Genomic DNA, 27,597 nt, shown 5'->3' with positions numbered 1-27,597 from the left:
GTTGATATGGCAGGGCGGCGAACGTCAGCGCGTGCGTGCAGCGTCGGCGATTACAACTCTAGGGAGTGTTCGCGAATATCCCCACAAGAATATAAAAAGTTGATATAACATCGTGCCATACTCATGTCAGCCCATAGTTTGTGGTACTCAACCTGAGTGGCGAGTTATATTATTTACATAATAGGTACTCATAAACACATATTTTGCATACATTTAAAATAATTTTCTTCGGTGCTAATATTGTCATATAAAACCGTTAATTATGAGCCGCGCGCCAACTTATCTACACTAGCTCCAGTAGATTATTTCGAAAAGGTCATTAGGTAAAAGACAAGGAGATGATTTAACTCATATTTTAGTATTATTTATACCTACATAATAGGTACATGTGAATGTGATTAAGATTAAACTAGCAATTTGATATTCTGATACAAACGGTTCGAGTTACAAACCACTTGGCAGTAAAAAATAGAAAGTTTCAAAATGAAACTAATCTGCAGTCTGCACTACCAATCAATTCCGTAAATTGCTTATTTGTGTGATGTGAAACCTACTTTACACCAACAAATCTAATCCAGTTAATGGATTGGAAGTACTAGATGCTCCACTGTATGGGCATGGCAGTGTTTATGAAAGATTATGGCGATAAGCACGGACTACAGTATGAATTTTAGCAAGTTTACGGGTTTATCTATATTCGTCAATATATGAATTAAGACAGATCGATTCCCTGTCCTTGATCCTTTGTACTTTTTAAACGGTTAAGTTAGAGTAGGTAGAAGGAAACTCTTCCTAGCAAAGACATAATCTCACAGGAAAGTTTAAAATGGCAAAGAAATCAAAGCAAAAGATGATGTATGTATTAACTTTCTTTCTCCAATGCTGAAAGGAGTTAGGAGTTAGTAATGAAGAAGACAGACTTCTTTGAAACGTTCGTAAGACGGCTGTAAGTTTCGACAGCCAACAAAAGGACGTAGGGTTTAATTAATGGAGGTTGGCGGTTGCGGAGCCGGGTGTGGCCCATTAGTTGGGCAAACACCGTGCCATCACGCCAGTTTGCAATTTACTTGACCCCGTGTGTTGTCAGACTGACAAGTCTTTACATTTTATCGATAACTTGTCAATAAATCCCTGCAGTAGCAACAAGAAAATTAAATATTGTTACTTAATAAGCCCCATGACATCATAAAAGGGTCAAGTACAAAAGTGATTAACATTTCTACAGCATTGAATTTTCGTCGCAAACTGGCTCAAGTCGGAGTCGTAAAAGAAAATAATTATACCTTACGAATTAATAACACATGTAAACCATGAGTCGAACTGTATAAAAATGATGTCAGTGATTGCGGCCTGAAATTTCGAAGGCTGAATTCTACGAATTCGTGTGGTGGTTACCAATCACATTAATTACACTTGTGGCGCAATTTCTTTCATTCAGTAATCTCAGCGTCTTTGGTGACTTTTTGAGAGTGTACGTAAGCAATAATCACATAAAACTACTTGAAAATCAACCCTTGTTTACGTCCCCATTCGCAAAAATTGGGGTGACTGTCACCTTACCTCATGAAATGTCCCGTAATAAAGGGTGACCAAGGAGAAATTTTCCTGAAAATATTTAGCCATCTCGTGTGGCTTTCCTTTAATTGCCTTAAAAAATGTCTGTTCCTTCGATTTCTATTGATGAATCAACATTATTAAAATAATATTTCGATTCCGTTATCAAACAAACATGAGAAAATTCTTCATGAATAGACGCTGCTGGCAGATCCACAATCTTAACCTAATCCCAATTTAATTAAATAAAATGTGTTTTATACTAAATCTCTGTATGACGTGTACATAATCTGCCATTAGAGTTGTAAACAGAGGGCCGGGCAGGTAGTGTTCCAAATTGCCAGATTTATGGGCCATACGGGAATCGGGGTCAGGAAGCATGTCCTTTGCTGGCATAGCACGCATCGCCACACATTTTGTTAATCACATAAAGTTGCGTGTATATTCAGGGAGAGAGATTTGCAAAATCGCATGGAGGAAAATTTTACTGAACGCGTGTTATGAGTCAACGCTCCCGTTCTAATAATAAACCTGTTACTAGTGTGTGCAACAATATGGATGCCGGACAAATCAAAATTAGATCTCGTCAGAAAAAATGTTTATAAGGTTAAATGGGGCAACACGTTCAGACAATCAGAACCACTTCGAGTGATAAAAACACATGATCAACAAAGATATGGAATATTACAGAGCGCAAACATCTTAAAGTGGCTATCAAGTATTCCTTTCGAGATTTATCGATTTTTAGTTATCCATTAGACTTGCGTGCTGAAAAGGACATGCAAATTTGGTGGCAAAAAGAGGGGTTCCCTGGAAAGGCCATGGCAAGTCGGTCATCAGGTCACAGTACGAATCGCGAGGACGCGCCCAGAATCAGCGGCGCGCCCAACGGGAGGATACATTACGATCCTACCCCGCAATGCGACGTGCTACCCAAGATACAATAATATTGATATGATATGATAACTGAAGTGGAGATATTGTTTATTATTGTCATTAATATCAACACGTTCAGCAACGCGAAAGTTATAAAGTTCAAGTATAAAACAGTCGTTACAAATGTTATATTAGCCAAGTAGTAAAAAACGAAGATAGAGCGTATCAATGACGTAAGATTTATTTCGGCCATGACCAGTCCGACTTGAACGATCAAAAATCTAAAGAGATACTGCTGCATAATGTTGTGACGGCGCCGCGGCGTGGCGCGGCGTTATTCGATTGTATTCTGGACAGCATATTATACTTCATCTTCCCTATGCATTTTTCAGATTTCTTATTTCAAATCTCAGCAGAATATATTTTTATGAAACATTTATACTGTCTGGAAATTATTACCTATTTATATAATCATATTATCTATCTATTGTCCTTTGCACATTTTATGATCTATCTTACTATTGATTGATGGTTTATTTACTAAAGTAGCCACTTTAAGTAAAACTAAAATTTAAAAGTCTGATTAAAATAATAGAGAAAACAGACATAAAGCCAGAAACTATGTACATATTTATACAAAACTACAAACAAGCTGAAAACATGTAAAAGGTGCCTAGTAGAATTTAAAATTAATCAGTAGGTGTTTCCACAATCCATGATTATAGTAAAGTGAAGTGAACCATGAAAATACCAAAAATAATTGAAAGCATGTTTGTTCATATTTTTTAATACACCTAAGCTTACATTTTATTAAAACTTACTGAAATAAAGCAGGTATTGCAAGCCTGGAGCAGCAAGCATGATATTGGTTTTCTCTTAGCAAAATTAAATAATTTACATGTAAAATGAAATAAATATCTTTTGCTATTTGAATATTGAAAAACAATTTTTAGTTTTGTTTCAAGATTATAAACAATATCAATAAATTAAATATGTGTATGGCATGAAGTTTATTTTAATGAAGAAAAGAAAACCTTATCTTTGTATGATTTTGGATCATAATAAAATCGTATCCAAATAATGAAATTTCAGATAATACGTATTTTACATAGATAAAGAAATTTAATAAATATAAATAAATCCAACTCACTTAACAGGAGTCCTGCTGGCAACACCAGTCGCACCAATAACAATGCAAAGTAGTACTTTGCCATGGTGTTGGCTGAAAAGGAATTTGTCACTTTGTGAATTAAAAAATAATTTACTGTAAACTGTACAAAGTACCTATGTAGGTACCTGAGACAAAATCTTAACCTGATTATATGCACTTTAATCCTTAAATTCTCTAACTATACGAATTGACTGTTATTATAAAATAAAACGAAGAATAACTAGTACCTAGGTTAGAGTGTCCCTTATATGGCCGAAAAAAAATTTTTTTTAGATATTTAAATGCATACCCCCTAATTATTTTCGTACTACTCAGACATACTTAAATACAAAATTTCATCTTCCTACGTCAACATTAACTCGTGCCGACCAAGCTCTGAAGATTTTGAAAAATGCTGCTTTTACCCCTTTTATTAAGTAGCTAAATCAATTAAAATATATTTTTTTTATAAAATATTTATAAAAAGAAGATAACATTACAGATCAGACAATATATTTTACATTTGAGGGACCCTTTTTTACATTCTGGATACAGATTTCCATGCTCCTGAATATTGGCCTGATTTTTGCTACAATGTGCGTAGCTAAAAAAGCTTTTGCTCTTCCTTTGCAGTGATCAAACCATGAAAATCTTGCATAAGCTTTATAGCTCTTTCAGCTTTATCATTAACTACCCTAAAGAAAGCACTTTTTTGCCTTTAAATAGGCAACATCTTTATCTTATATAGAAATGTGTCTCAGGGGGAAATTATTATCAATTTTCAATCGAGAAAATAAATTTATACTCTTGACAGACACAAAACCTCTAAATGGTTTTCCAGCAACAATAAATAAGGCAGTATTATTATCAATTCATTAAAAACAGGATAAAAAATTAGTACAAAGTCCTATTTACCATAGAAATAATCATACATTCTTCAGATGGAATGTATCTCTTCCCAGAATCATACATACTCTCTCTTTGCACTTTTACTACAATATTGACGGTGTTTGTTCATTACCTTCATCATCAAAGAGTGATAAAACGGCAATTTCTTCTGATATGAAGTACCAAAGATGTTGACTAAACTTGCTCAGGGCTGCCTTGGAAATCAATTTGTCAACACTCTCATATACCTCTTGGAAAGTGGATGTCAAGAGTTCCTTAAGGCTTACCTCAGAGCTGGTAAGCTGGTCGTGATATCCTTGCGTTTGTATAGAATCTTGCGTAGTAAGAGATGACGATAAACCTCCGAAACATATTTGCTCTATTTTTTTCTTATTTATTTATTCAAGTTTCTTTGTCTTGCACTTTCTACTTTCTTAACTAACTTTTTGTCTACACCTTAACACTCTGGACGCCTTGGTTTTATTGGTTTTGTTAAAATATTTTATTTGTTTTTAATTCCTCCTCACCGCGGCGCTTAAAAATTTTGAATTTTTTAAATCATTTTTCTTGCAACTCCCTCCAAGTATGGTGAAGATACACAAGTTATTTTACACAGTTAGGCTCTGGTAGGATTTATAGCTTTTCCCAAAATATAATACACTCCCGAATGATGAGATTAGAGCTTTCAATAACATTTAATTAACTTCGCAAGATATGTTAAAAAATACTGCAAAAACTTGACGATTAACGGTAACTTTGTGCCTATTATTTGATAAATTTACGTCCCCGACTAAGAAAATACTTTTTTATTGCTTCTTAATTCCACAACCATCATCTAAATGTCAAACAATAGGTGTTAATCACGAGATTAATTGAGAACAAATGACAAATACCGCGAATACGCACCGCTACTGCCGCGCAACATGTTCCGATGCAAGTCGGCACGGGTTATCGTACTCCAAATAAAGTAAAAATTTATTTCCGAGTGTTTTAGAGGCAAACAAACAAAACTAAGACCTATGCGTTACAAATTTAAAACTTTGAAAAATAAGGGACACCCTAACCTAGGTACTTAGGTTTGTTTCAGTTCAAAATTTTATTACAGAAAAGGATTATTAATAAGTGTAATTTGGTACCATGCTCTTCCTCTAGTCCGATTAAAACTATGTAGGCTAGAATAATCATTAACACGAATATAGAGGCCCTTCTTATTAACTTTACTGATATTTAGCCATTACTTGAAATGTTTCTCGCAAGTTTACCCTCTGGTTTCCCGCGATTGTTGGGCACATTGGATAATAATTATTGATTATTTTCATGTTTAGTAAACACCGAGAGAACATTAAATTCATTATTCATAGGTAAAATATTACAATTTGTTTCCTTTTCTTAAACGTGTGTGTTTTTATGAGACGGATATTCACAAACCTTTCTGTGTTTATTTAGATACGTTTACGTCACTTCATTAGCACACAACCACTTTAAACTGAAAGTCATAATAAAAGTGTTTCTGGCAAAATAAATACGCATACTTTGTGAACATTTTACGACATAGTTAATTAAATTCAAACAAAAACATGATACGTCCAACTGCATCCACACTCGTTATGTCAATGACAATTTTGACAATTGACAGTGACACTATGCAAATGACATATTCCCACGGGAATAGAATACCAACTTCAAATTATAAAATATTACTGAAATAAATAGTATTCAAAAAATAATAATAAAATACTATTTTTTACCACTTTTACATTACATGGATGGGTACTAGGAAAAACAACATATAATTCCAATTTATCAAAAACAAGATCTTCTGACATTACCTGTGCGCGCGATGCGCGCGACTGCGTATACGTGAAAATACACACACCGGCAGATTTAGAGGAACGGAAAAAAAAGCATCAATATCATCATTATTTTAGGAAAAAAATGCCTAATTATGACATTATTTTTTAATTTAATTCTAAATATGAAAAAAATAATTGCCAACAGTATATTTTTTTAATTATTTTGTTTAAATTACCCCATCAACAGTTTCGTTGAGTGTTTTGAATTGAATGAAGCTTTTGCTAATTTGGATTTCTTTTACGTGAAAGATGTTTTTTTTCTGAGAATTTTGTTGTGTAAGCATTCAGTTACTTATAAGGGTTTATTATGCCCAGCTTAGCACCGTCAGAAATCATTAAGGCAGATGAAATGAGAAGTAACGGCCATGCATACAAATCGGCTGCCGTAAGACGTCGTTGATCAGTATCGACCACCCATGGCAGTAACCAACGGTACAGATTGATCATTTCTGTCGTTAGGAGGAGGGTTCAAGTCAGAAAAAGGCGTACTTCGCGACGGGATGACCGTTTTTTACAACTTCGAGTTTTCAGAAAGTCGCGGTTACCTGCTGTTCAAGCCAGAAATAACCTTAAAGACACTCGAGGAGTAAGAGTGACTGAGCCCACAGTTCACAGGAGATTTACTGAAGTTGGTATAGGGTCGTGCATACCCGAGAAAGCTCCAACTTGTGACACAGCACCGAAAAAACATATTGAACTTTTCACGTGAATATCGTGATTGGGTCTTGAACGACTGGAGGCATGATCTCTTCACTTATGAGTGCAGAGTTCTCTTAAACCAGATCGATGGAAGATAGCGAATATGGAGACACAAAGAGAACGTAACATTTAGTCTTCATTTTGAAAATATCGTTGTTTATGGAGGTAGCTTAATTCTGGTGTGGGGAAGGATTTGTTTGGGAGCTCGCACGGAGTTAGTGGTGGGTGATGGAGGAAATACGACTTCTGAATGGTACACTAGGAACATTTTAGAAGAACATGATGTGCCATTTACTCCATTTATTGTGGACTCCTTTAGTTTAATTCACGATAATGTTCGTTTTCACAGTGCTCGCTCAGTACAGGCACATCTAAACCATTTGGATATACCCATGATGCAGTGGCTGGCAAGATCCCTAGACAAGAATCCTATAGAGCATGTCTTGGACTTTCTTAAAAGATGTGTTAAATTCAGAATACCACCGGTGGTGTTGAGAAACGCGTTACTAGAGGAATGGCAGACATTGCCCCAAAATACCCTTCATAACATTAACTGCAGCATGCTCAGGTGAATGGAAACCATCATCAGAGCAAGAGGGGGAAATACCCATCATTAATTAATTCATTTGGTTAGTGATAAGCTACCCTAATTTTTAATCTGGTCACAATTTCTAATTTTTGTTCAAAACTGAAAAATTGAAATTTCGTTTCGATGATTTTTTATTAAATAAAAACGACTAAATATTTAAAAAATCTATGTTATTTTATTTTATTTTAATTATCTCTTTATTTTGTATAATAAATATTTCATAGATCAGTAGTAATTTTCCTTATTTTCATACTTTTTTTTGCGTTCCGCTAAATCTGCCGGTGTGTGTAGTTTGAATAATAAATTTCCCGTTTTAAAATATTTTTCTTTACTGCTCCGCCCCTATTGGTGGTAGTAGGGTGATAATATTACGCCTTCCTTGATAAATGGGCTATCCAATACAAAACATTTTTTCAAATCGGACAGTAGTTCTGAGATTAGCGCGTTGAAACAAACTCTTCAGCTTTATTAATGTAAGCTATTAGTTAGTATTTATCACACGCAGCGTACGCGTACCGTTCCTGTAAGTTTTTATCTATAAAATAATGAAAGCTTAATAACATTCTTCTTTGATAAGAAGATAATTAATTTCGGGGCCCCAAATTAAACGAAACGTCACTTTCGACTTTATTGGTCACGGTTTCCTTTTCTTCACTAGCTAGTCTCGCTTCTTGATTATTAGAATGTACGGCGCCTTCTGAACTGTATTTTTCTACTAATACTACTAAATAATTTTACAACTTGCAACATTACAATAGTGCTGTGCGTTCCGAACTTACTGGAGAAGAAACTTTTCATGTTAATGAAGAAAAAAATACTCACAATTTTTATATTTTAGTCAAATATTTCTTACACAAATACCTTTTAATGAAAAATTTATAGTTTTTAAAAATGTGGTTATAAAAAAATGGTTTTGAATATAAATTTACTTTACGTAAAAGTAAAATCTTCGGCTAAAAAAGAAAGAGGTTCGGTTTTTGTACATCACTAGGCGAATTTTATTTTTATTGCGAATTAATGGCGTAGCCAGGTGAGTTTTCTTGTTTATTTCTTATTTCATTGCGTTCCAACGTTTTCAATTGTTTTGTCTAAATGTTTTTCATCGAGCAAAATATTTAATAGTCTAAAAGTCAAAATTTTTTCACCTAACCCATTTTAATTACACGAAAAACCAATATTACGAGTAATGAACACGTATTGGATTTGTTCCGAATTTATTCGCTAGGATCATTGTCATCACTTTCACTTTTACACGATTTGCTATAATAGTGTTTTTAGTGTACATACGCTGCACTGGGGCGCAGTCGCCATGGATGAGTGAGTTTCCCGATATTTCTCTTGCTAGTCGACTGAATAATTACGGCAAGGTTACTCATATCCTCTAAAAAAATGTGACTATCATTGTTCGCTGCGAAACTCGACGCGTTTTGTTTACCGCTGTGTTGTTGCCGTAATGTGAATCTTTTTGTTTGAGCAGCACCATGTCGACCCTAACGAAAATGACCCGCACGGTTAAAAAACTGGAGGTGCCAAGACCCCTGAAATCCACCACCAGTTCCGCGCACAACCGCAACTCCGTGTTGGACGTCAAAATAAATTCTGGTAAGAATCTTATTGGAATCTCCCAATTCGTTAGCGATAATAACAAATCACATCTTCAAACGAATAATACAAAACTTTATTATTTTATGAGATCTGTTAGGTTTCAAACCATTTAATTCAGAAATCTATAATCATATAGCTAAGCGTAACCTAAATATTATTGCACTTCTCAGATATCTTTTAATTGGTCCTAACAAAATATCTTACATATTGTAAAATGTATCATTAAAATTAAGACATTGTAATTTATGAACATTCTATTTCAGTTGATGACCTGATTGTCTTGACCGAAGCGGTGGCGTACCAAATGATGCAGGGAAACTATGATCGTGCACTTCAGAGCAATGTGGCCACTATGTACTCTAACTTGAAGCTTTACGGCGCTCAGCTCGAAGCACTTTATAAGGACTTTCTCGATAGGTTTGTTTTTATTGTAGCACACAATAACTTTATGCTATTTTGTAATAAAAAACATTGTTTTAATTATTTAAAATATATTTCAGATACTTTGTTGTGTTCCGTAATGGTTCACAAGACGAGCGACTGGATAAGAAAACTCGACTTCATCTTCTTGAGCTGATAGAGCTGCGCGCCAAACTCTGGCAGGGCTCTGACTACATGAGTCAATACTATAGGCACCGCGGCACCCACGCTGAGGTAACATTAGCTAGGAGTCCTTTAGGTAAATATTCTTCCTCACAAACTTGGGATCAGGAATATAAAATTATGCCAGCACTGCATGTCTCATGCTTAATACTTCTATGTATTTAAAGGAGGGTATGTAACGGGTTTTATGGATATTTTATCTATTTTTTGTGACTTGTATGTAATGTGTTAAAAATTTAAAATTCATTGTCGTTTAATCAGATTTTATTAATATACAAACTGAAAGTTATATTGCAAAGGTTTTATTCTGAAGTTCATTCAATGCCATTGCATCTGCTTGTTAAATATATTTAAAAAAGTAATTTTCAACTTTAAATCGCATTAAATTCTTTTTTCTGTATCAAGCAATCAAGGTAAACGTTCAAATTCCAGCCTCTTCTGGTGCCGACGATGGAGGGGTCGGGCACGGGTGGCTCGGTGTCCCCTACGCTGGCTGCGCCCACCGAGCCGCCCGCCCTGCTCGGCCCCGGAGAGGTCATCAAGCCCTCCGGCAAGTTCCCCAAGCCCACTAAAATACCCGGCAAGAACTACTCTAAAGACGAAGTTGTCATACGGAACGCTGATTCTGGAAAAGGTGAGAATGTTTTTAATTTATTACTATAGATACATTATATCATGGGCTGCATGATACGTTAAATGAAAGTTATTCGGGGAGACATGCATGAAGTCAATGTTACGCTTATCTTTAGTACTATTGACTTAGTGTTATTGTGTAGTTACCTTTTTATTATTATGCATGATAAGACTATGTCTGTAAACTATGTACTTTGGTTAATTCGAATTTAGGTTACCGTTTTGTGCTTAAGTATTTTTGTTATGTTATATTAGTCAATGCAAATATTTGCTGCAAGACGCTGTTTTGATATCAACGTAAGCATGTTGAGAAAGGGCCTGTTTTATACAGAAGGAATGTGGGTGCTAGGTAGAAAATAATGTTTAAGACACATAAATCATTTGCAACAAAGAATACCCACCTTCTGATTGGTTATTGCAAATAGAATAGGCCCAACGTTTGTGTTGATACGAAGAACAATGTATGTTCGTTGAGGCAGTCGGCGGCGTGTCTGAAGTTGTGTTGTGGTGTTGCAGTGATGGGTATCAAGGGCAGGCGGGTGCACATGATCGAGGAGCTAAGTGACACGATTATATCGTTTCAGCGAGGTACGAACACGGTGGCGCCGCTTGAGCATGGTGTGGCGGGCTCTTGTCTTGACATCTCTGTACTATGGACATTATTGTATTCATACTAGAGCTGACATCTCATACAATTTGCTCATTTCCCTGACTACACCAGTGATTCATCGTTTTGTCTGAAGATACCATAGTCAATAATAAAATGTCTTTCTTTGTAACAAATCGGTGTGCGCGCAAATTGGTATGACATGTCTGCTCTAGAACTAATTAACTGATTGCTCCTTTCTCTTCTTCAATCACGTGTACATTTATATTATAACATCGATATTTGATACATCATTCCACTTTAATATCCATAAAACATTTTAAAATGACATTAACAAGTTTTGCCTCATTGACACTATTGTTATGGCTGTGGTGGTCAATTTTCTAACAGAACAAGAAAACGGAATCTTATCTCACCGCCTATTAATCCGCATATTTGGCTATAAGCTTACCAAAAACAATAACAGTTGCGAACTAACCTTGACAGTATTGATATGTTCAGATTTCATCTAAAAAATATTATTTGCTATGTTATAGTGAGCCCTGGGGCGAAGGAGCGTTTGGTTCAAATTACTGGACCCAATGAAGAGAATGTGAAGTAAGTAGATGTATACTATTTTTTACAGTAAAAAGTATTGTTCGCATTAATACTGTTTACGAGACTTCGAATGCATTTCATGAATAAATCAATCAAGTAGATTGTTTTGTAATCGAGATCACGCTCACGATTATAAAGTCGAGATTCCACCGATGCGCGCAACAGTGTTATTCTCGTGGAGTTCGCTGAAGAAAAAAAACAGCAAAACGTATGCACACTCATGTAAGAAGTAGACTAGCAGTATTGCATTGCACACAACTGAAGTTAATAATATTCGTTTAATACAGAACTTCAGTGGGTATTTCAGTGTTCAATACTATCATTTGCATACTATACAAGTTCAGGGCAGATAGATAATCACAATCCAGGAACAATGAACGTCGCCATTGATATGTTATTGAATAGATGAGTTCATCAGCACCGTTGGCGAATAAGAGTAAGGTTCTCACTACAGTGGCGCCACCCTAATGCGGTAGTATTGTTGGCACCAGTTGGCGAAAGTGTCATTTCCAATGTTTTAAAAATGTAATTGTATTCCGCAGCCACGCGAAGCACCTGATTGGGGATACGATCCGGCGCAACGCATCTCCCGTGCGTTTGGACGCGGGCACGGGAGGCGAGCAGGCGCTGGGCGCCTCGCGCGCTTCTCTCGACTCCACTGGCTCGGACGAGCCGCCGCGCAACCGAGAGGTAAGCTGCTAATTGTACTCCGATTATGGCCAATGCATAATGAGTCCTCTAGAATCGCATTATTCCTCTTTGTTTACCTGGGTGAAATAATTCCTAGTTGAACAAAGGCAACCGCTTTGGTCGACTCAATTCACCTGGAAAATGAAACTAAGTAAAATTGTTCGGAGGTGAAATGAAGGCACTAAAAATCAATTTTGTTCACCAAGTCACCTTCTCAGTATCATCTTGACACGTTGCTGCCAAGACACTGATTTTCAGTAGGAGCCTAGATAACTAATCAAAACTATTATTTCCAGAAGTCTCCCCATAATTCCCGGGCTCTGCTCCACAGCTTCTCTACGAACGATGCCGCTCTAGGAGAATATAAGTACACTGTGACTTTTGGGCAACATTCCATTAAGATCACGGGCAATAACTTGGATCTTGTGAAGGTAAGCCCAGCATGCCAGAGAGGGTGAATTTCTTTTTCAAAGTCATTATTCCGTGGTGTAGTTATAAAGTCGGAGGTTGGTGTCTACTTTCTATGGCCAAAAAAAAATTGTGGCTTGACTGTCCCCATTTGTAGTGCACAAATTATATTACTGTAATGTAGAATATCCGAATGTTCAGCGATCGGCGAGGATCAGTTCAGCATTACTCGAACTTCAAATCGGTAGCCCGATTGAGTTATTCTCGCTGTCTATTTACCTGATACATGATAAATCGCTAATTCATGGAATTTACATACGGGGCTATTCCCACCGCTGCCACTCCTGTGTAGCCAGGATCTACAGCTTGACCGCCAATAAAAACCCAACCAGTAAAACTCAAGTCACGGGAATGAGGGTTTTCGCGAATGAAAAATCCGCCAGATGGCAATACGTAGACGCGAGGTCCAAATGCTGCATGATTGGTTATTTTTGACATGACATTGACAGATATGTCAAAATCCACCAATCACGCAGCAGTCGGACCCCACATCCACGTCCCGCCATCTAGCGGATCTTTCATTCGCGAAAACCCTCATTGACATCTGTTTGTTTCGTTTGCAGACTGCAAAGCTAGTGTTAGACGAGTACTTCGAGAGCGCGGGCGCTTTGGAGGCCCTGGGCGCGGGCTCGGGCGACTTCTTCACGCTGTCGCAGCGGCCCGGCGCCGCGCTGCTGCTGCGCGACGACGACCTCAACGGCGCCGACGACGACGTCTTCGCGCCGCACCACGACCAGCCCGGTCAGTCACCACTCACTATGCGCACGCGCACAGAGAGACATAGGCTGGTTTAAGGCTTGATTTCCTCCTACGCTGACGTCGGTCGCGTACATCGGTCGAGCGTACGAATAAACACAATGTTCTATGAAGCACCGCACTGCAACGCTGTCGTCAGCGGCAGATAATTACATAGAACTAGTGTATATTCGTACGCGCCGCCGACATCGGTCATCGACGTCAGCCTAAAGGTAGCATTCGGATCAAGACGACCGCGACGCGAGACCGCGACTCGAGACCGCGACCCACTGCTTTATATGAATTAATAGGAAGTGCTGACGGATGCAAGCGACCGAGTCGCGCGACGTGTGGGCGTGGCCTGCCGGCTACTTGCGTCGCGCGACTCGGTCGCTCACAAGGCAGTGCCGTGGCGCGACAGATGCAAAATGGCTGTTTTCTTCGCACGAAGACGAAATTTTAATAGAATTAGTAAGTAAAAACGCACCTGTATTCGATACGAGACTTCAAGCTTATAAAGATAATACTGTGAGAGACAATATTTGGGAAAAAATTGGAAAAGCATTAAATAAAACAAGTAAGTTCAAATGATACATATTTTTATTAGAAAAGGTACTTATTTTTATTGTTTACAGATGGATGGAATACAACCATTTAGTTTAGTAACTGCAAACATACTGAGTTTCGTATGGGTCGCACGACTCGTGTCGCGAAGATTCGTAAGTAGCTGTCGCCCTGCGACCTGCGACCGGTCGCCGGTCTTCGCGACACGAGTCGTGCGACCCATACGAAACTCAGTATGCTTACAGTTACTAAACTAAACGGTTGTATTCCATCCATCTGTAAACAATAAAAATAAGTACCTTTTCTAATAAAAATATGTATCATTTGAACTTACTTGTTTTTCCAATTTTTTCTCAAATATTGTCTCTCACAGTATTATCTTTATAAGCTTGAAGTCTAGTATCGAATAAAGGTGCGTTTTTACTTACTAATTCTATTAAAATTTCGTCTTCGTGCGAAGAAAATACGGCCACTTTGCATCTGTCGCGCCACGGCACTGCCTTGTGAGCGACCGAGTCGCGCGACGCAAGTAGCCGGCAGGCCACGCCCACACGTCGCGCGACTCGGTCGCTTGCATCCGTCAGCACTTCCTATTAATTCATATAAAGCAGTGGGTCGCGGTCGCCGGTCGCGGTCTCGAGTCGCGGTCTCGCGTCGCGGTCGTCTTGATCCGAATGCTACCTTTAGAGGAAATCAAGCCTCACGCTGACGCACGTTGACCGTCAGCGCTGATAGCCGAAATGTATGGAGCGTCGTCGGCGCCGAGCGATCAGCGTCACTCAGAAACGTTCCCTTCAATTACATAGATTTTGATTTGTCAGCGCCGACGATCAGCGAGCGGTCAGCGCGATTCTAAAACCAGCCATAATAAACATTCTTCGTAGCAGTCAAACGAGGTTCTGATGCTGCTACTGGCCGTGATGACTTGATAGTCAAACGCATACGTATAAGGATGGATTCGACCAGATAAGAGTAAATATTAATCTCGGAATAAACTTGTCATTTTGACATATTTCCCATACTGAAACTGGCAATGTGCCAGTTATACCAGGAGTTATTCTCGGATAAAAGTGGTAGAATCGGGCCTAAGAGAAACAAACGCTCTTCGTAGCATTCAAGCGGCGATGTGAAGCCCGGTTTCCACCAAGGCGGAGCAGAGCGTAGCGGAGAAGTGTTTTGAATAACCAATCGGATTTCCTTATTTCCACTTCTCCCCTCCGCACAACTCCGAACACAAAAGACAATGCCGGAAATTGGCGTCTTTTTTTTTTTCGCGCGGCCATCGACCAAACCTTATTTTTTTATTACAAAATAGTATAATAAACCAAACTTACTATGACATGTATACCTCTAAACTCAGTCTGAACTGAGTTACGAGCATTAGAAGTTTGATAATTTTACATACTAGATTTGTTTTTTACGCGCAAGTTTTGTATGAAATTGCAACAAAATAGTGACATTGTATGTGTAAACAAACAATACCATCCATTAAAGGCTCCAGTCATCAGTGTGGAGTAGAATCAGCGCAATAAAAAAATAGCGGAATATTTTTTTGCAATTTCTTACAAAACTTGCGCGCATAAAGCAAATCTAGTATGTAAATCATCAAACTTCTAACGCTCGTAACTCAGTTCAGACTGAGTTTAGAGGTATACATGTCATAGTAAGTTTGGTTTATTACACTATTTTGTAATCAAAAAACAAAGTTTGGTCGATGGCCGCGCGAAAAAAAAAAGACGCCACCTTCCATACAAAATCTGGCATTGCCATTTGACGGCCCAACACTTCTCTGCTCCACCTTGATGGAAACGGAGCTTGATGATGACCAGCCTGGCCTGTGGCACATAGATGCTCACATAAACACACAAAATTCAATGGTACTATTTCTCTCACGTCATTTTGTATTTTCAGATTTGTCAAATCTTTCTCACTCAAATTGAGGAGCCGGCAATCGGTTGCAATCTCTGTTGTTTTGTCTACATCTTGGCATAATACCGAGTTGTTTACTTGATATGACACATCACGACGTATTATCGTGCTACGGATGTTTTGAATGACATCTCCAAGTGGCCTAACTAACCGCCCTTCCAGTCATTACAGATTGATTATAAATAGTTGTAGGCAATTTGTTGATTTTCTTGTCATTTTATAAAAATCGTTATTAATACATTTTCAGGAATATTGGTAAATGCATGGATTTTGTTGATAAATTCGCTAAGCGAAAGCTTTACTATTATTTTGTACTAATTTAATTTGTAGAGCGTAAAAACTGGCTGAGGTTTTATTTCTTAAATATTCCTAATTGCATGGAAAATTATTAAGCATATAATTTGACCTGAATGTCTCCAACTTCCTCATTGGCCCTAGAGCAATTCCATGTATACCATCAATAAAAGCCTAATTAGAGTCATCAAACCTCTCAGTCATTCAATTAGAGCCATTAGAACTTCATAACTATGAGTTGTTTTCTGTGTGTAAGCTGAGGACACGTGTCCCCAGCTGACACATCTGTATCTTCGTAAATATTTATGCTACGATAATTATTATACCTCAAAAATTACAGTCGAATCCAAATAGTAGGCTTTCCAATTTTCAAGACTTTAGCTCAAATACTGTTAAAACCACGATCAAAAAACTATGTGCGAGCTGGAGTACCGTGTCTCCAGCTTACACATCTGTATCTTTGTAAATATTTAAGCTACATCAATGTTTTATATCTCATAAATTAAAGTCGAATAAAAAAACCCGACTTCAAATCTTTCAAAGCTTTATCTCGAACCGTTTTCGAACTACGAACCGATATGTATGTGTAAGCTGGTGACACGTAACACACGGTGGATTATTAAAACCGTATAAGTTAGAGTTGCGTTTTAAAGATCAAATAATTCGTTATAATTAAAGTACACACGAGACATAATTTCAAATCTCTAGGCCTCTTAGTTTCAGAATTAAAAGCCAAAAACTATTTTCCCGCCAAAAAATTCAAATAATGTGGGTCGACTGCGACGTTGCCGTTCCTTGCGTCCACTAGAGCAGTCGAATTTGAACCTAAAAACTAGTAGCGTTTGAATCATTTTTATTTGTAGTATAAATCATTTAATTTCGATTATAAAAATTTTAGACTAGGAGCCGGCTGATTTGTGTATTGAGTACCTAATAACCTATTATTTTAATAATAAGAAAAAGCTAGGTAAAACAAAATTATATTTTAATATACAAGTAACGAACTTGTTTCCAAAGGCTCAAATATTTGTGGCGTTTCTAAACGCAACCACTTTAATTTTTATTTAAACCGTGAAGTCCCACGATTCTGCTACGTCAAGTGGCAAAAATGGGCAACAACTATATTTTGCTCTATGGTTACAAACAGATTTTGCTCTATGACAAACACAGTTGACAATGAGGGTTTTCGCGATTGAAAAATCCGCCAGATGGCAATAAGTAGACGCGAGGTCCAAATGCTGCGTTATTGGTGGATTTTGACATATCTGTCAATGTCATGTCAAAAATAACCAATCATGCAGCATTTGGACCTCGCGTCTACGTATTGCCATCTGGCGGATTTTCCAATCGCGAAAACCCTCATTGAATTCTTCTTCTTTTGTTGAAGAATCAAATAAAAAAAAAATTAACTACAAGAATAAGCGAACATAACGACATATACAAGGTTTCCAAAAAGTACTGTCAAGCCGAAGCCCAGAGGTAGAGTATCACTAGGGCTACCCGAATACTCGATTTTTTCAAGTTATTTATAATTTTCAGATGATTTATGATGATGATGAAAATCTTTATCATATTTCAAAAACCGGGATAAAATCTATCCTACGTCCTTTCCCGGGACTCAACCATTATTTATTATTATTTATTTATAAAATGTAGGTTATTAGGTACTCAATACACAAATCAGCCGGCTCCTAGTCTAAAATTCTTATAATCGAAATTAAATGATTTAAACTACAAATAAAAATGATTCAAACGCTACTAGTTTTTAGGTTCAAATTCGACTGCTCTAGTGAACGCACGGAACGGCAACGTCGCAGTCGACCCACATTATTTGAATTATTTGGCGGGAAAATAGTTTTTGGCTTTTAATTCTGAAACTAAGAGGCCTAGAGATTTGAAATTATTATGTCTCGTGTGTACTTTAATTATAACGAATTATTTGATCTTTAAAACGCAACTCTAACTTATACGGTTTTAATAATCCACCGTGTGTTACGTGTCACCAGCTTACACATACATATCGGTTCGTAGTTCGAAAACGGTTCGAGATAAAGCTTTGAAAGATTTGAAGTCGGGTTTTTTTATTCGACTTTAATTTATGAGATATAAAACATTGATGTAGCTTAAATATTTACGAAGATACAGATGTGTAAGCTGGAGACACGGTACTCCAGCTCGCACATAGTTTTTTGATCGTGGTTTTAACAGTATTTGAGCTAAAGTCTTGAAAATTGGAAAGCCTACTATTTGGATTCGACTGTAATTTTTGAGGTATAATACATTATCGTAGCATAAATATTTACGAAGATACAGATGTGTCAGCTGGGGACACGTGTCCTCAGCTTACACACAGAAAACAACTCATAGTTATGAAGTTCTAATGGCTCTAATTGAATGACTGAGAGGTTTGATGACTCTAATTAGGCTTTTATTGATGGTATACTTGGAATTGCTCTAGGGCCAATGAGGAAGTTGGAGACATTCAGGTTATAATTTGAAAGGCATGATACGCGCAATATTCTGGTAGGCACAAGAGTGGTAGATCTTAGGCAAGTGTTTCTTTCTGATTTGGCAGCGACTGACTGAAGCATGTCCCCCCTTTACATACTTATTATCGCATTTTATTGTACAATAGGATGTCATTGTCTCATAAAACTAGACTTATTAGGAGCCATTGTAAGGATATTTTATTCTTATGTATATTTATTTATGTTTACATTACTCATTGTTGTTATTTCCATATCACTACGACCACTTCGATCCAAGGGTGTGGCAGCATTTTTTCCAAATTTTGTTTAACAAGAAACATTTCATAACATAACTTCATTCATTATTATTAGTAAATTCATTTAAATCTAATCTGCCAAAACCTCATTGAAGATTTTGTATTAACCCAAAACATAAACCTATTCACATGCAACCGCGACGTTACTGACGACGACAACCGATATTTCAAACCTAAAATGCGATATGGTCATCGAATCATTGAATTAATCGATAAAACCTTTATTATCGATTGAATTGTGGCTCTCAGACTGGTTTGACTATTTTGATAACAATTTATCACTACAGTAAATAAATATAGCATTTTGGTAACAAGCAAAAATGTGTTATGAAAATGTAAGTTTCCATTCAATTTAACTGACTGCAATTCATAGTTTATGATATTTTTTGAAACTTTGTTTTGACATTCGTACGCCGACCAGTATAATACGACTGACTTCGCTAGACTAGAAAGCCGAATTAGTACAACATCTATGTCGATCGGTATATACGACTTACTTCGCTAGACTAGAGAGCCGAATTAATTCAATATCGGTTGTTCCGAGCCAGCGGTTGCATGTGGTAGGCGGGTCGGAAGCGGGTCGGGTCGGGGTGGTCGGTGTAACTGGCGTTGTGTGCAGCGGCCGGCGACGGGGACGCCGCGCCGCGTCGTCCGCGCTTCTCGCGCGCTACCAGCACCGATAAGAATCAAGGTAAAGTTAACCACACATAACACTTCACACTGTCAACTCGTATTCACACACTCTTTGGACTGTACAATCCTTATTAACTCTAACCGAGCAAACTTATAACCTTGCTACAAAACAACGCCCGACAGTAAAAAATATCTCTGAGTTTTTATGGTATTTATTTCTTTCACCGTTGATTCTATTATTGAGAGACCAATCTTCAAAATAACAGAATATAAATCATCATGCCTATTGTCACTTTGACATTTCGGTGTAAAAATCTGGGCCTTATTGTGTATCTGGATAATTATATTGTTTGTGAATACGGGTATAAAGTATACATATTGATCGTCGTTTGTATTTTCGTCCGGCAACTGTAACTTTACTGTAATGACAAAAATCGTCGTACCTATTTCGAATACGCGCAAATTGATATTTTAAGTAGCTGTTACAGTTGCGTTCGTAAATAAAACAAAGACAATGCGCGAGGGTTGCCAGAATTATCTCCTAAATGATTTATGATCCTACGTCATAGCTAAAAAAACACATCAAAAACATGAAAATTCTGTCACAGTTTTTATCTAGATTTGCCAGAAACCCTGAACACAACAAATGAAAATGATTTCGCGTTCTCTGTTTTAGTGTTCTTCTTTTCCTGCCTATTGTATCGACATCGTGCTCTATATTTTTTTCTGGAAATCCTACGTGAGCAAATTTCACAGTGCTCTAGTACAAAATACGAGATCAATATTTTGATATTCTTAGTAAAATTACTTCGCTACTTATCTCTTCGTCTTTGATGTTACTATTACTTTCATCAACTAAGCAGCTTTTACAATATGTATTTTATCATTTATTCCATATTGTACTGTGTTCAGATATCAGATATGTAGCAAGGTAAAAAGATCTTATTCAATATTTATGTCCAATTTTCTTCGACAACACTCTGTGAATAAACATGCTTTATTCATGTGTTTAATAAATATGTGTGTATTCATTATAATATTTATTGACATGTTTGTGCCATTTCGTATATCATTCATCGTCAGTCATACAAAATGCAGAAGTCAGTCAATAACAAAATATCCCTGCGACGCTTGCTTGCGGCTGATTTGTGTTTTCAACAGCTTACGCACAGTATGTCGAAAAATCGCCAATATTTCTACACGAATTAATCGCAGTTTGTGAAGACTAACTCGCAAACGTTTCGATAAGATTCTAATAGAGCACGTGCACGTCGCAAACACTACCCGCTTCAGATTAATATTTCGGGTGCGGTGCTACCATGCGAGCTCCGGTAATGTCTATCGACGACAGCGAACAGCACGCCGAGTGCCTCGAGATTGAATTTTTAGCAGGCGGGCCGCGAGCGCAGCCGAGCATCGCACTCCCGGCGAGCTAACAGCATGCGGCGGCTAACGTCTGGCGTGTGTGCAGGTGGCGCGCCGGGCGCGCGGCAGACGTACACGTACGAGACGCTGGTGCAGTACGCCGACTCGCCGCTCAGCAAGCTGCCGCCCGCCGGGCTCGCCGCCTTCCCGCCGGAGCTGGCGCGCAAGGTAACGCTGCTGGCGCCGCGCCGCCCGCCCGCCCCGCGCCGCTGCGCGCCCGCGCCCGCGCCGCGCCTGCTGCCCTTCCGCGTGTGGCCGCCGCTGCACCACCCCAACTACCTGGCGGCGCTGCTCTGCCGCAACTTCTACTGAGCGCGGGCCGCGGCGCGGGGCCGGCCGGCCGCCCGCCACTGTGCCCGACCTTTCCTTCCGCAGCCCTCGCAGCCCTCGCCCGCCGGCGACGCCTAGCCCTCGCCCGCCGGATCCTCTCTCCCTCCCTCCCGCCCCGCCCGCCCGGCGCGAGCGGCGCCCCGCCCTGCGATCCGAGTCGTCAGGACGTAACTCGTGTCGCTTCGCCCTCGCGCTTTCGAACGGTGAAACTTTGGAATGTGTGTTCGGTTTCGAGTGTAGATCGGTTTTTGTTTTGTGGTGCGGTAAATTTTCTGGTTCCTCGGGAGGTAACCTAGATTAATTTACGTGGAGGTGTGCCCGACGCATATTCGATCGTTTCGCCGAAGCTAACGCACGCTCTGAGCTTTATGCACTCGCATGTACCTCGTTCTCATTGAGTCTGTGTTCACATTTTCACATACTGACCTATAACAGATATTGTAATAACGCTATAAACGAAATTTTTGTATTGATTATTACCTGCTCAAACTTGATTAGTTCTCTTTGGGAGTTAAAATTGTAAGTGATAGTTGTGCCTTTGACAACTATATCGTTAATATTTTCTTGATTGTTTCACAAATTACGTTATAATGTTGATAATTATATGATAATGTTTAAATGACTGAATCGCAAACAATGATCTCTTAATAATCTCTCGTGATTTAAGACTGAGTAAATTCGCAATTAATATTTTAGAAAGAAATATAAGTCATAGACTGATTTTATACAAGTAGTATATAGTATTGTATTGACTGTTGAATATTGATGAATCTTTTATGCAACGTTGTTTACATAATAATTTTGAGTGTGTGTGTTTATAAAGTATTTATTGTGATATGCTGATTTAAATTTGTTCTGTTTCTTTCATGCCGCTTGGATAGAATGGGTATTCGAGAGGGGTCCGCAACAGGTAGAAAATAATAGGGCGTCTATTATTTTACTCGAAAGTTCAAAATTTAAATGTTGACCATTATATATTTTCACGTGTTGTTATATTGTTGCTTTTGTTCTATGAGTAGGTATGAAAATTAACAGTGTTATTTTCTTATGATAATATGATTGTCAATTCATAAATTTTCAAATATAAAAATTTAAAAATAACATGTCTTTGCTTGCTCTCTTCCGCTTTCCAACTAACACCTAACTAAAGTTAGTAATTTGACATTTGAATCGTACTTTTTTTTAGATTTATTAACTTCTAATTGTAGCTAAATTAGGAATCGCAGAAACTTAGTTCAGATGTCAAAATACTGACTGTAAAACCGAACCATAACCAACACAATACATTATCTCTAACAAGAAAACATCTAACTGCTGCTTTACTAAAAACTTAACAACTTGCACCAAATGGGTTGAACACGAGGTATACACTTTATATGTTATCTATTGTTATGCAATTTTGACGAGTGGTGTGTGACAATGTCGGTAAGCGCAATGTGGTTTGAACAGAGTTGCCTGGAGTTCGACAGCGCCAGCTACCTGAAGAAGGTGCGTGCGGCGGCCGCCACGCCCGTGGCCGCGGTGGACGCGCCCGACTCGCCCGAGCCTGAGTAAGGCCCGCGCCCGCGCCCGCGCCGCTCGACACGCCCGAAGCTATTAGGGTTTAGGAGCACTCACTCATACATCGTAGACGCACTCACGAGCGACGTGTCGACGCGCACTCTCACGCAGCTTCGGCAGCCACGTCGACGTCAGACCCCGAGGCTCGACGCGGTCCGGCGTCCGTCCCCCTCCCGTCCGACGTGCGGCGTGCACGTATCTTCACTCATTACTAATTTAGTTGATTTATTTACAAGTATTAGCACACCAAAATATTTATTTTTGTAGTGGTGGTATAGTTAACTCGTCTTCGTTTATTTTGTTTTTCGTTTACATTGGGGTCTTTTGCGATATTATTGTGATACGGAACCGCGTTGGTTACCGATTGTTAGTCCCCGGCGTAGGTTGATCTCCAAGTCTTTTTGCTACGCTCGACGCGAGCGGTGACTGCCGCGAGCCGAGAGTATCCACGGAGATAGGTATCTCCGATACACACATAACTGAAAATGACATTTGGCACAAACAAGTTTATTAAACTTTCCTCTTTAAAATCCAATAAGTATCATCTAATTTTGTTGTATATATTTTGACTCTGCTAGCATCGGATGTCATGAGTGATTCCATTTATTTTAAGAAGAATGCATGCATTTCTTTGTGTGTTTGTTTACTCATTTTCAGACTTTGTATCTAGTGTCTAGTCCTGACGAGTAGATGTGTCGATTCTCACTAAGTAAGTGTTTTTGTATATTTCAAAGAGAGCCTGTCAATCAAAAATATAAATTTATTTATATTACTTTGTTAATTTTCCCCTACTGTAGTAGGAAGGATAAATTATATAGGCTTATTTACATTGTTTACCCAGAGGGATGACTATAAATTGTTATTCATTGTTATGTACTAAAGCTTATAATTGCTGTGCACTAAACCAAATAATTTGTTAAAATTATAGTACCTATTATACTAACGTGTAGAATATTATTTATGTGGCGGAAGATATGATTGCCAGGCTTTCTTATTATAATCTAGTAGCCTGTATAAGAACTTCAATTAAATTTTCTACAAAACAAATGGGTATATTTTAAAGATACATATTTTATTTACATACAACTCGCTCTTTTTACCACCTGAATTTCTCGGCAAAGCCGAACAGAACCTCAATACAAAGCGAGTTGATTATCAAAACTTCCATTTATGCAATAATATTATTCTTTCTCTATATTATCTTGGTGCTTATTACTTTGGAAAAGTATTATCGTTGATTATAATGAAAGATTTATGTTTACATTTTCTTTTTTTATCATTAAGACACGGCTATATTGTGAAAATTGATGATATACTAAATTTTCTACTAAATATTTGTTTTATTTTGTACTCCTTAGGGTAAAAATCATCATTCAAGGTAATTTAAATAAAATGCTCTTTAAATATTAATTTATATTTACAAAATAAATACATAATTTGTAACAATACAACAGATTCAGCTTTGGATAAACAAGTTATTTAATTTTATAATTTAGGTATGTACTGAATTAGATTGATTTTATTGAACACCATTACGCCAGCTTGCGCTCTAAATATAATAATAATATTGTCTATAAAATGGAATGCGATTGCATAAAATATTAATAAAAGCTCGTACACAGTAAATGTTAATTACATAAAACAAATGCATTATTTTCACAGGTAAAACTGTCAAAGATGATAGGATCTCTTTCTTTAATCCCATGTGATATAAGATCTATTTTTTTTAAATATTATTTAGGTGGGCAATAATTTGTGATATTATTCAGTAGGTAGCTAGCTTTCCGTGATAATTTAGTCGGGGCACATTTACATTAATCGACTCGACTGTGAATGTTTTTACATGGATGATAAAAATGCAGATTGGCCTTTGGCACATTATACCTGTAAAGGTACCGAACATTATCACGTGTGGAAGTTTCTGGATTCGGTTTTATGCACCTACATGTGAACGAACAAGCAATAGCTACTTTTTATTTATAAAAATTGTTCTGCGGCATTAATGAAAATAGCAAGTTAATGTATACTGATCAAACAATCGCTGAATTACACTTTAAACCTTATAAAATTAACTATATTTGATATTTAGGCTATTACGGTGCGCTATTTCGTATATGTGAGTCATCCATCACTCGAGCAATGTCAGGAATGTGAGAATCAGCTTTTTGATCGATAATTAACTTTTAATTATTGTACACGATTTCTACCTCTCACTTGTGCTATTACTATTTTTGCTTAGATTTAGTATTGGACCTACTTCGAATCAGTTTCTCTCGGCTAGCTTGTCTGTGATGTTAGCAGCTCTCGACCGCGCGTGTTGCATTATATCAATTGCTAAATCTTCTATATTAGTGTACCTACTTTTTTGGAAGCTAAATATGTCAGTGATGAACCCCACTATTTCTGATTGGAAAGATTCGCAAACGTCCCGAAGTCTTTCGCGAGGTCCTAGGAAGCCCCATACAAGGACTGGAAGCAAGTGCTCGGATATTGAGTAGAAATGGGACATAAACCCGTCGGGGTATTTCAAGTAGCGTCGTTTCGCCTTGATGACTGACCACACAGCTGTCGTCAATGCCTGAAAACAGACATTAAAATCTTATCAAAATTATAAGACCTAATTTTAAGTTTAATTTACAACACATTTTTGGGTGGATTTATAAATTAACGCCAAATCTACGTAAAATATTTTTTCTATAAAAGAGCGTTCGATTTCAATAAGGAGCTTACTAGTTGGCGCCACTGGCGAATAACGTCCTGTAACTCGTTTGTGGCTAAAACAGTGACGGAGGGTTTTGTCACCAGTAATACGTAGACGCGAGGTCCAAATGCTGCATGGTTGGTGGATTTTGACATATCTGTCAATGTCATGTCAAAAATAACCAATCATGCAGCATTTGACCTCACGTCTACGTATTGCCATCTGGCGGATTTTTCAATCGCGAAAACCCTCATTAAGGAAACCCTCATTCTCCTCTCATAACAAAAAAATAAAAAACGGTCCCCTTCAGATTTTAGATACCTACATCAGCCTACATGAACAAGACATTGTAGATGATTAGGGGCTTACAAATTCCAGTACACCTCGGTACACCGATGACTGAGTGCGTTAAAGATGTGTACTCACGCTCTCCTTGAAGCCGTCGGAGAGCCAGCGGTTGCGCACGACGGCGAGCACGGAGGAGGGCGGCGCGGCGAGGTCCTCGAACGCGTCCAGCAGGATGTAGTCCAGCACCACGTCGTAGAACGTCAGCGCCTGCGCACGCCATGAAATACGAAAACCAAACATAACTTCTAAAGAAACGGGACTATTCCCACCGCTGCAATTCATGTGTAGTCAGAGGATCTACAGCTTGACCGCCAATAAAAACCCAAGCAGTACCTATGAAGTGAAGGTCAAGTTTTATTATTATGAGGATTACTAAACATTTTTAACCTAGTGCTTGTTTGGTAGAAAATACAAATCAAATCAAATCTCACCTTTACGCCTTTACTGTACAGTTCGTCTTCAATGGTAGACCAGTTAGCAGCGTCTGATGTCCATGATACCATTTCTTCGTATGCGACCAAAAATTCCTTTGGTTCCTGCAAAAAGAAACATTACACAAGTAAACACGATTTTTGAGTCTGAGTTCTGTAGTGCTGATTTTGATTAATTTTGTCTAACTAAACTAGGAAAAAATACTTTTGTCTAATAAAGTTTGCTTTTGTAGCAACTAGAACGAAATTTCAAATTTTAAGAAAATCAAATAATTCTAATTCAATCGAATGCGAAAGCAAGAGATAGAACTTTAATTTATGTGTTAATCACTTTTATTTACAAATAACAATAAAGATAAACGTCAAAATACTTAAAATTAAACAGAAAGAAGCTTTAAAAATGAAGATTTTTTGTTTTTCTTCTGTGTATGTAGGAACTTTCACGTATTAGACTCCAAATGTAGTCACCCATCATGTTTTCATTATATTGTCCTTGATAACGTTGTTCAAAATTCATCACATCTTGATGAAACCGTTCTCCTTGCTCTTCTGAATATGCCCCTAAGTTATCTTTAAACTCTTCTAAGTGAGCATCTAGCATATGTACTTTAAGGGACATTCTGCAACCCATGAGTTTGAAACTATTAAGCATATTAGAAATTAGATCTTTATAGTTTGCAGCTTTTTTATTGCCAAGAAATCCATGGATTACTGCTTTAAGACTGAGCCATGATTCTTTTTCGTGGGCGTTCAGTAACTCTGGGAATTCCTCACTGGCCATTATTTTTTTAATTTGTGGACCAACGAAAATACCAGCTTTAACTTTAGCCTCTGACAATTTGGGGAAAAAGTTCTTTAAGTATTCAAAAGCTGGAGAATCTTGACGAAGAGCCTTCACAAATTGCTTCATAAGGCCTAATTTGATATGCAACGGAGGCATCAAAATATGATCGGCCTTCACAATCGGCTCATTCTTGACGTTATGTTTTCCTATGTGAAACTCGATCCGTTTAGGCCATAATTGCTGCCGGTAGTGAAGTGCGTCGGCTC

General features: G+C 37.9%; 3 protein-coding genes across 7 annotated transcripts in view; 1 reads left to right on the top strand and 2 right to left on the bottom strand.

Moving 5' to 3' along the window:
• Positions 1 to 6,077, bottom strand: part of LOC135087688 (piezo-type mechanosensitive ion channel component) — a 55,206-nt gene extending 49,129 nt beyond the window's left edge. For all 4 annotated transcript variants that reach the window (XM_063982434.1, XM_063982435.1, XM_063982436.1 and 1 more), the window contains exons 1-2: positions 5,897 to 6,077; positions 3,581 to 3,652 (exon numbers count right to left, since the gene is read on the bottom strand). In XM_063982434.1, the coding sequence (XP_063838504.1) occupies positions 3,581 to 3,644 (64 nt within the window). In that variant the 5' untranslated portion in view covers positions 3,645 to 3,652; positions 5,897 to 6,077. The remainder of the gene's footprint in view (positions 1 to 3,580; positions 3,653 to 5,896) is intronic.
• Positions 6,078 to 8,534: 2,457 nt separating this feature from the next.
• LOC135087692 (eukaryotic translation initiation factor 4E-binding protein Mextli) lies at positions 8,535 to 24,399 on the top strand. 2 transcript variants are annotated; one of them, XM_063982442.1, is made up of 13 exons: positions 8,535 to 8,639; positions 9,087 to 9,211; positions 9,478 to 9,631; positions 9,715 to 9,868; positions 10,250 to 10,451; positions 10,967 to 11,038; positions 11,594 to 11,654; positions 12,197 to 12,344; positions 12,641 to 12,775; positions 13,376 to 13,553; positions 19,739 to 19,810; positions 21,224 to 21,345; positions 22,957 to 24,399. In XM_063982442.1, exons 2-13 carry the CDS (start codon positions 9,091 to 9,093, stop codon positions 23,059 to 23,061), a joined length of 1,524 nt encoding a protein of 507 aa, XP_063838512.1. In that variant the 5' UTR covers positions 8,535 to 8,639; positions 9,087 to 9,090; the 3' UTR covers positions 23,062 to 24,399. The 2 variants fall into 2 exon arrangements, with proteins under 2 accessions (XP_063838512.1, XP_063838510.1); XM_063982440.1 differs by lacking the exon at positions 8,535 to 8,639 and adding an exon at positions 8,657 to 8,926.
• A 66-nt stretch (positions 24,400 to 24,465) lies between these two features.
• The window catches only part of LOC135087699 (mitoguardin), a 75,157-nt gene continuing 72,025 nt past the window's right edge, over positions 24,466 to 27,597 (bottom strand). Inside the window, exons 8-10 of the mRNA XM_063982452.1 lie at positions 26,548 to 26,652; positions 26,195 to 26,323; positions 24,466 to 25,645 (exon numbers count right to left, since the gene is read on the bottom strand). Coding sequence (XP_063838522.1) covers positions 25,331 to 25,645; positions 26,195 to 26,323; positions 26,548 to 26,652 — 549 coding nt within the window. The 3' untranslated portion in view covers positions 24,466 to 25,330. The remainder of the gene's footprint in view (positions 25,646 to 26,194; positions 26,324 to 26,547; positions 26,653 to 27,597) is intronic.

This window comes from Ostrinia nubilalis, chromosome 3, assembly GCF_963855985.1.
Source record: "Ostrinia nubilalis chromosome 3, ilOstNubi1.1, whole genome shotgun sequence".
Taxonomy (NCBI): domain Eukaryota; kingdom Metazoa; phylum Arthropoda; class Insecta; order Lepidoptera; family Crambidae; genus Ostrinia; species Ostrinia nubilalis.
The sequence above is the reverse complement of the archived record's forward strand: the minus strand, read 5'-3'. Positions and strand labels throughout refer to the sequence as shown.

What these genes read in the sequence shown, in the direction of transcription:
- LOC135087692 (XM_063982440.1), top strand. An exon ending in TATAAGGACTTTCTCGATAG is followed by an intron (nt 9,632 to 9,714) that starts GTTTGTTTTTAT and finishes AATATATTTCAG; the next exon opens with ATACTTTGTTGTGTTCCGTA. An exon ending in ACCGCGGCACCCACGCTGAG is followed by an intron (nt 9,869 to 10,249) that starts GTAACATTAGCT and finishes TTCAAATTCCAG; the next exon opens with CCTCTTCTGGTGCCGACGAT.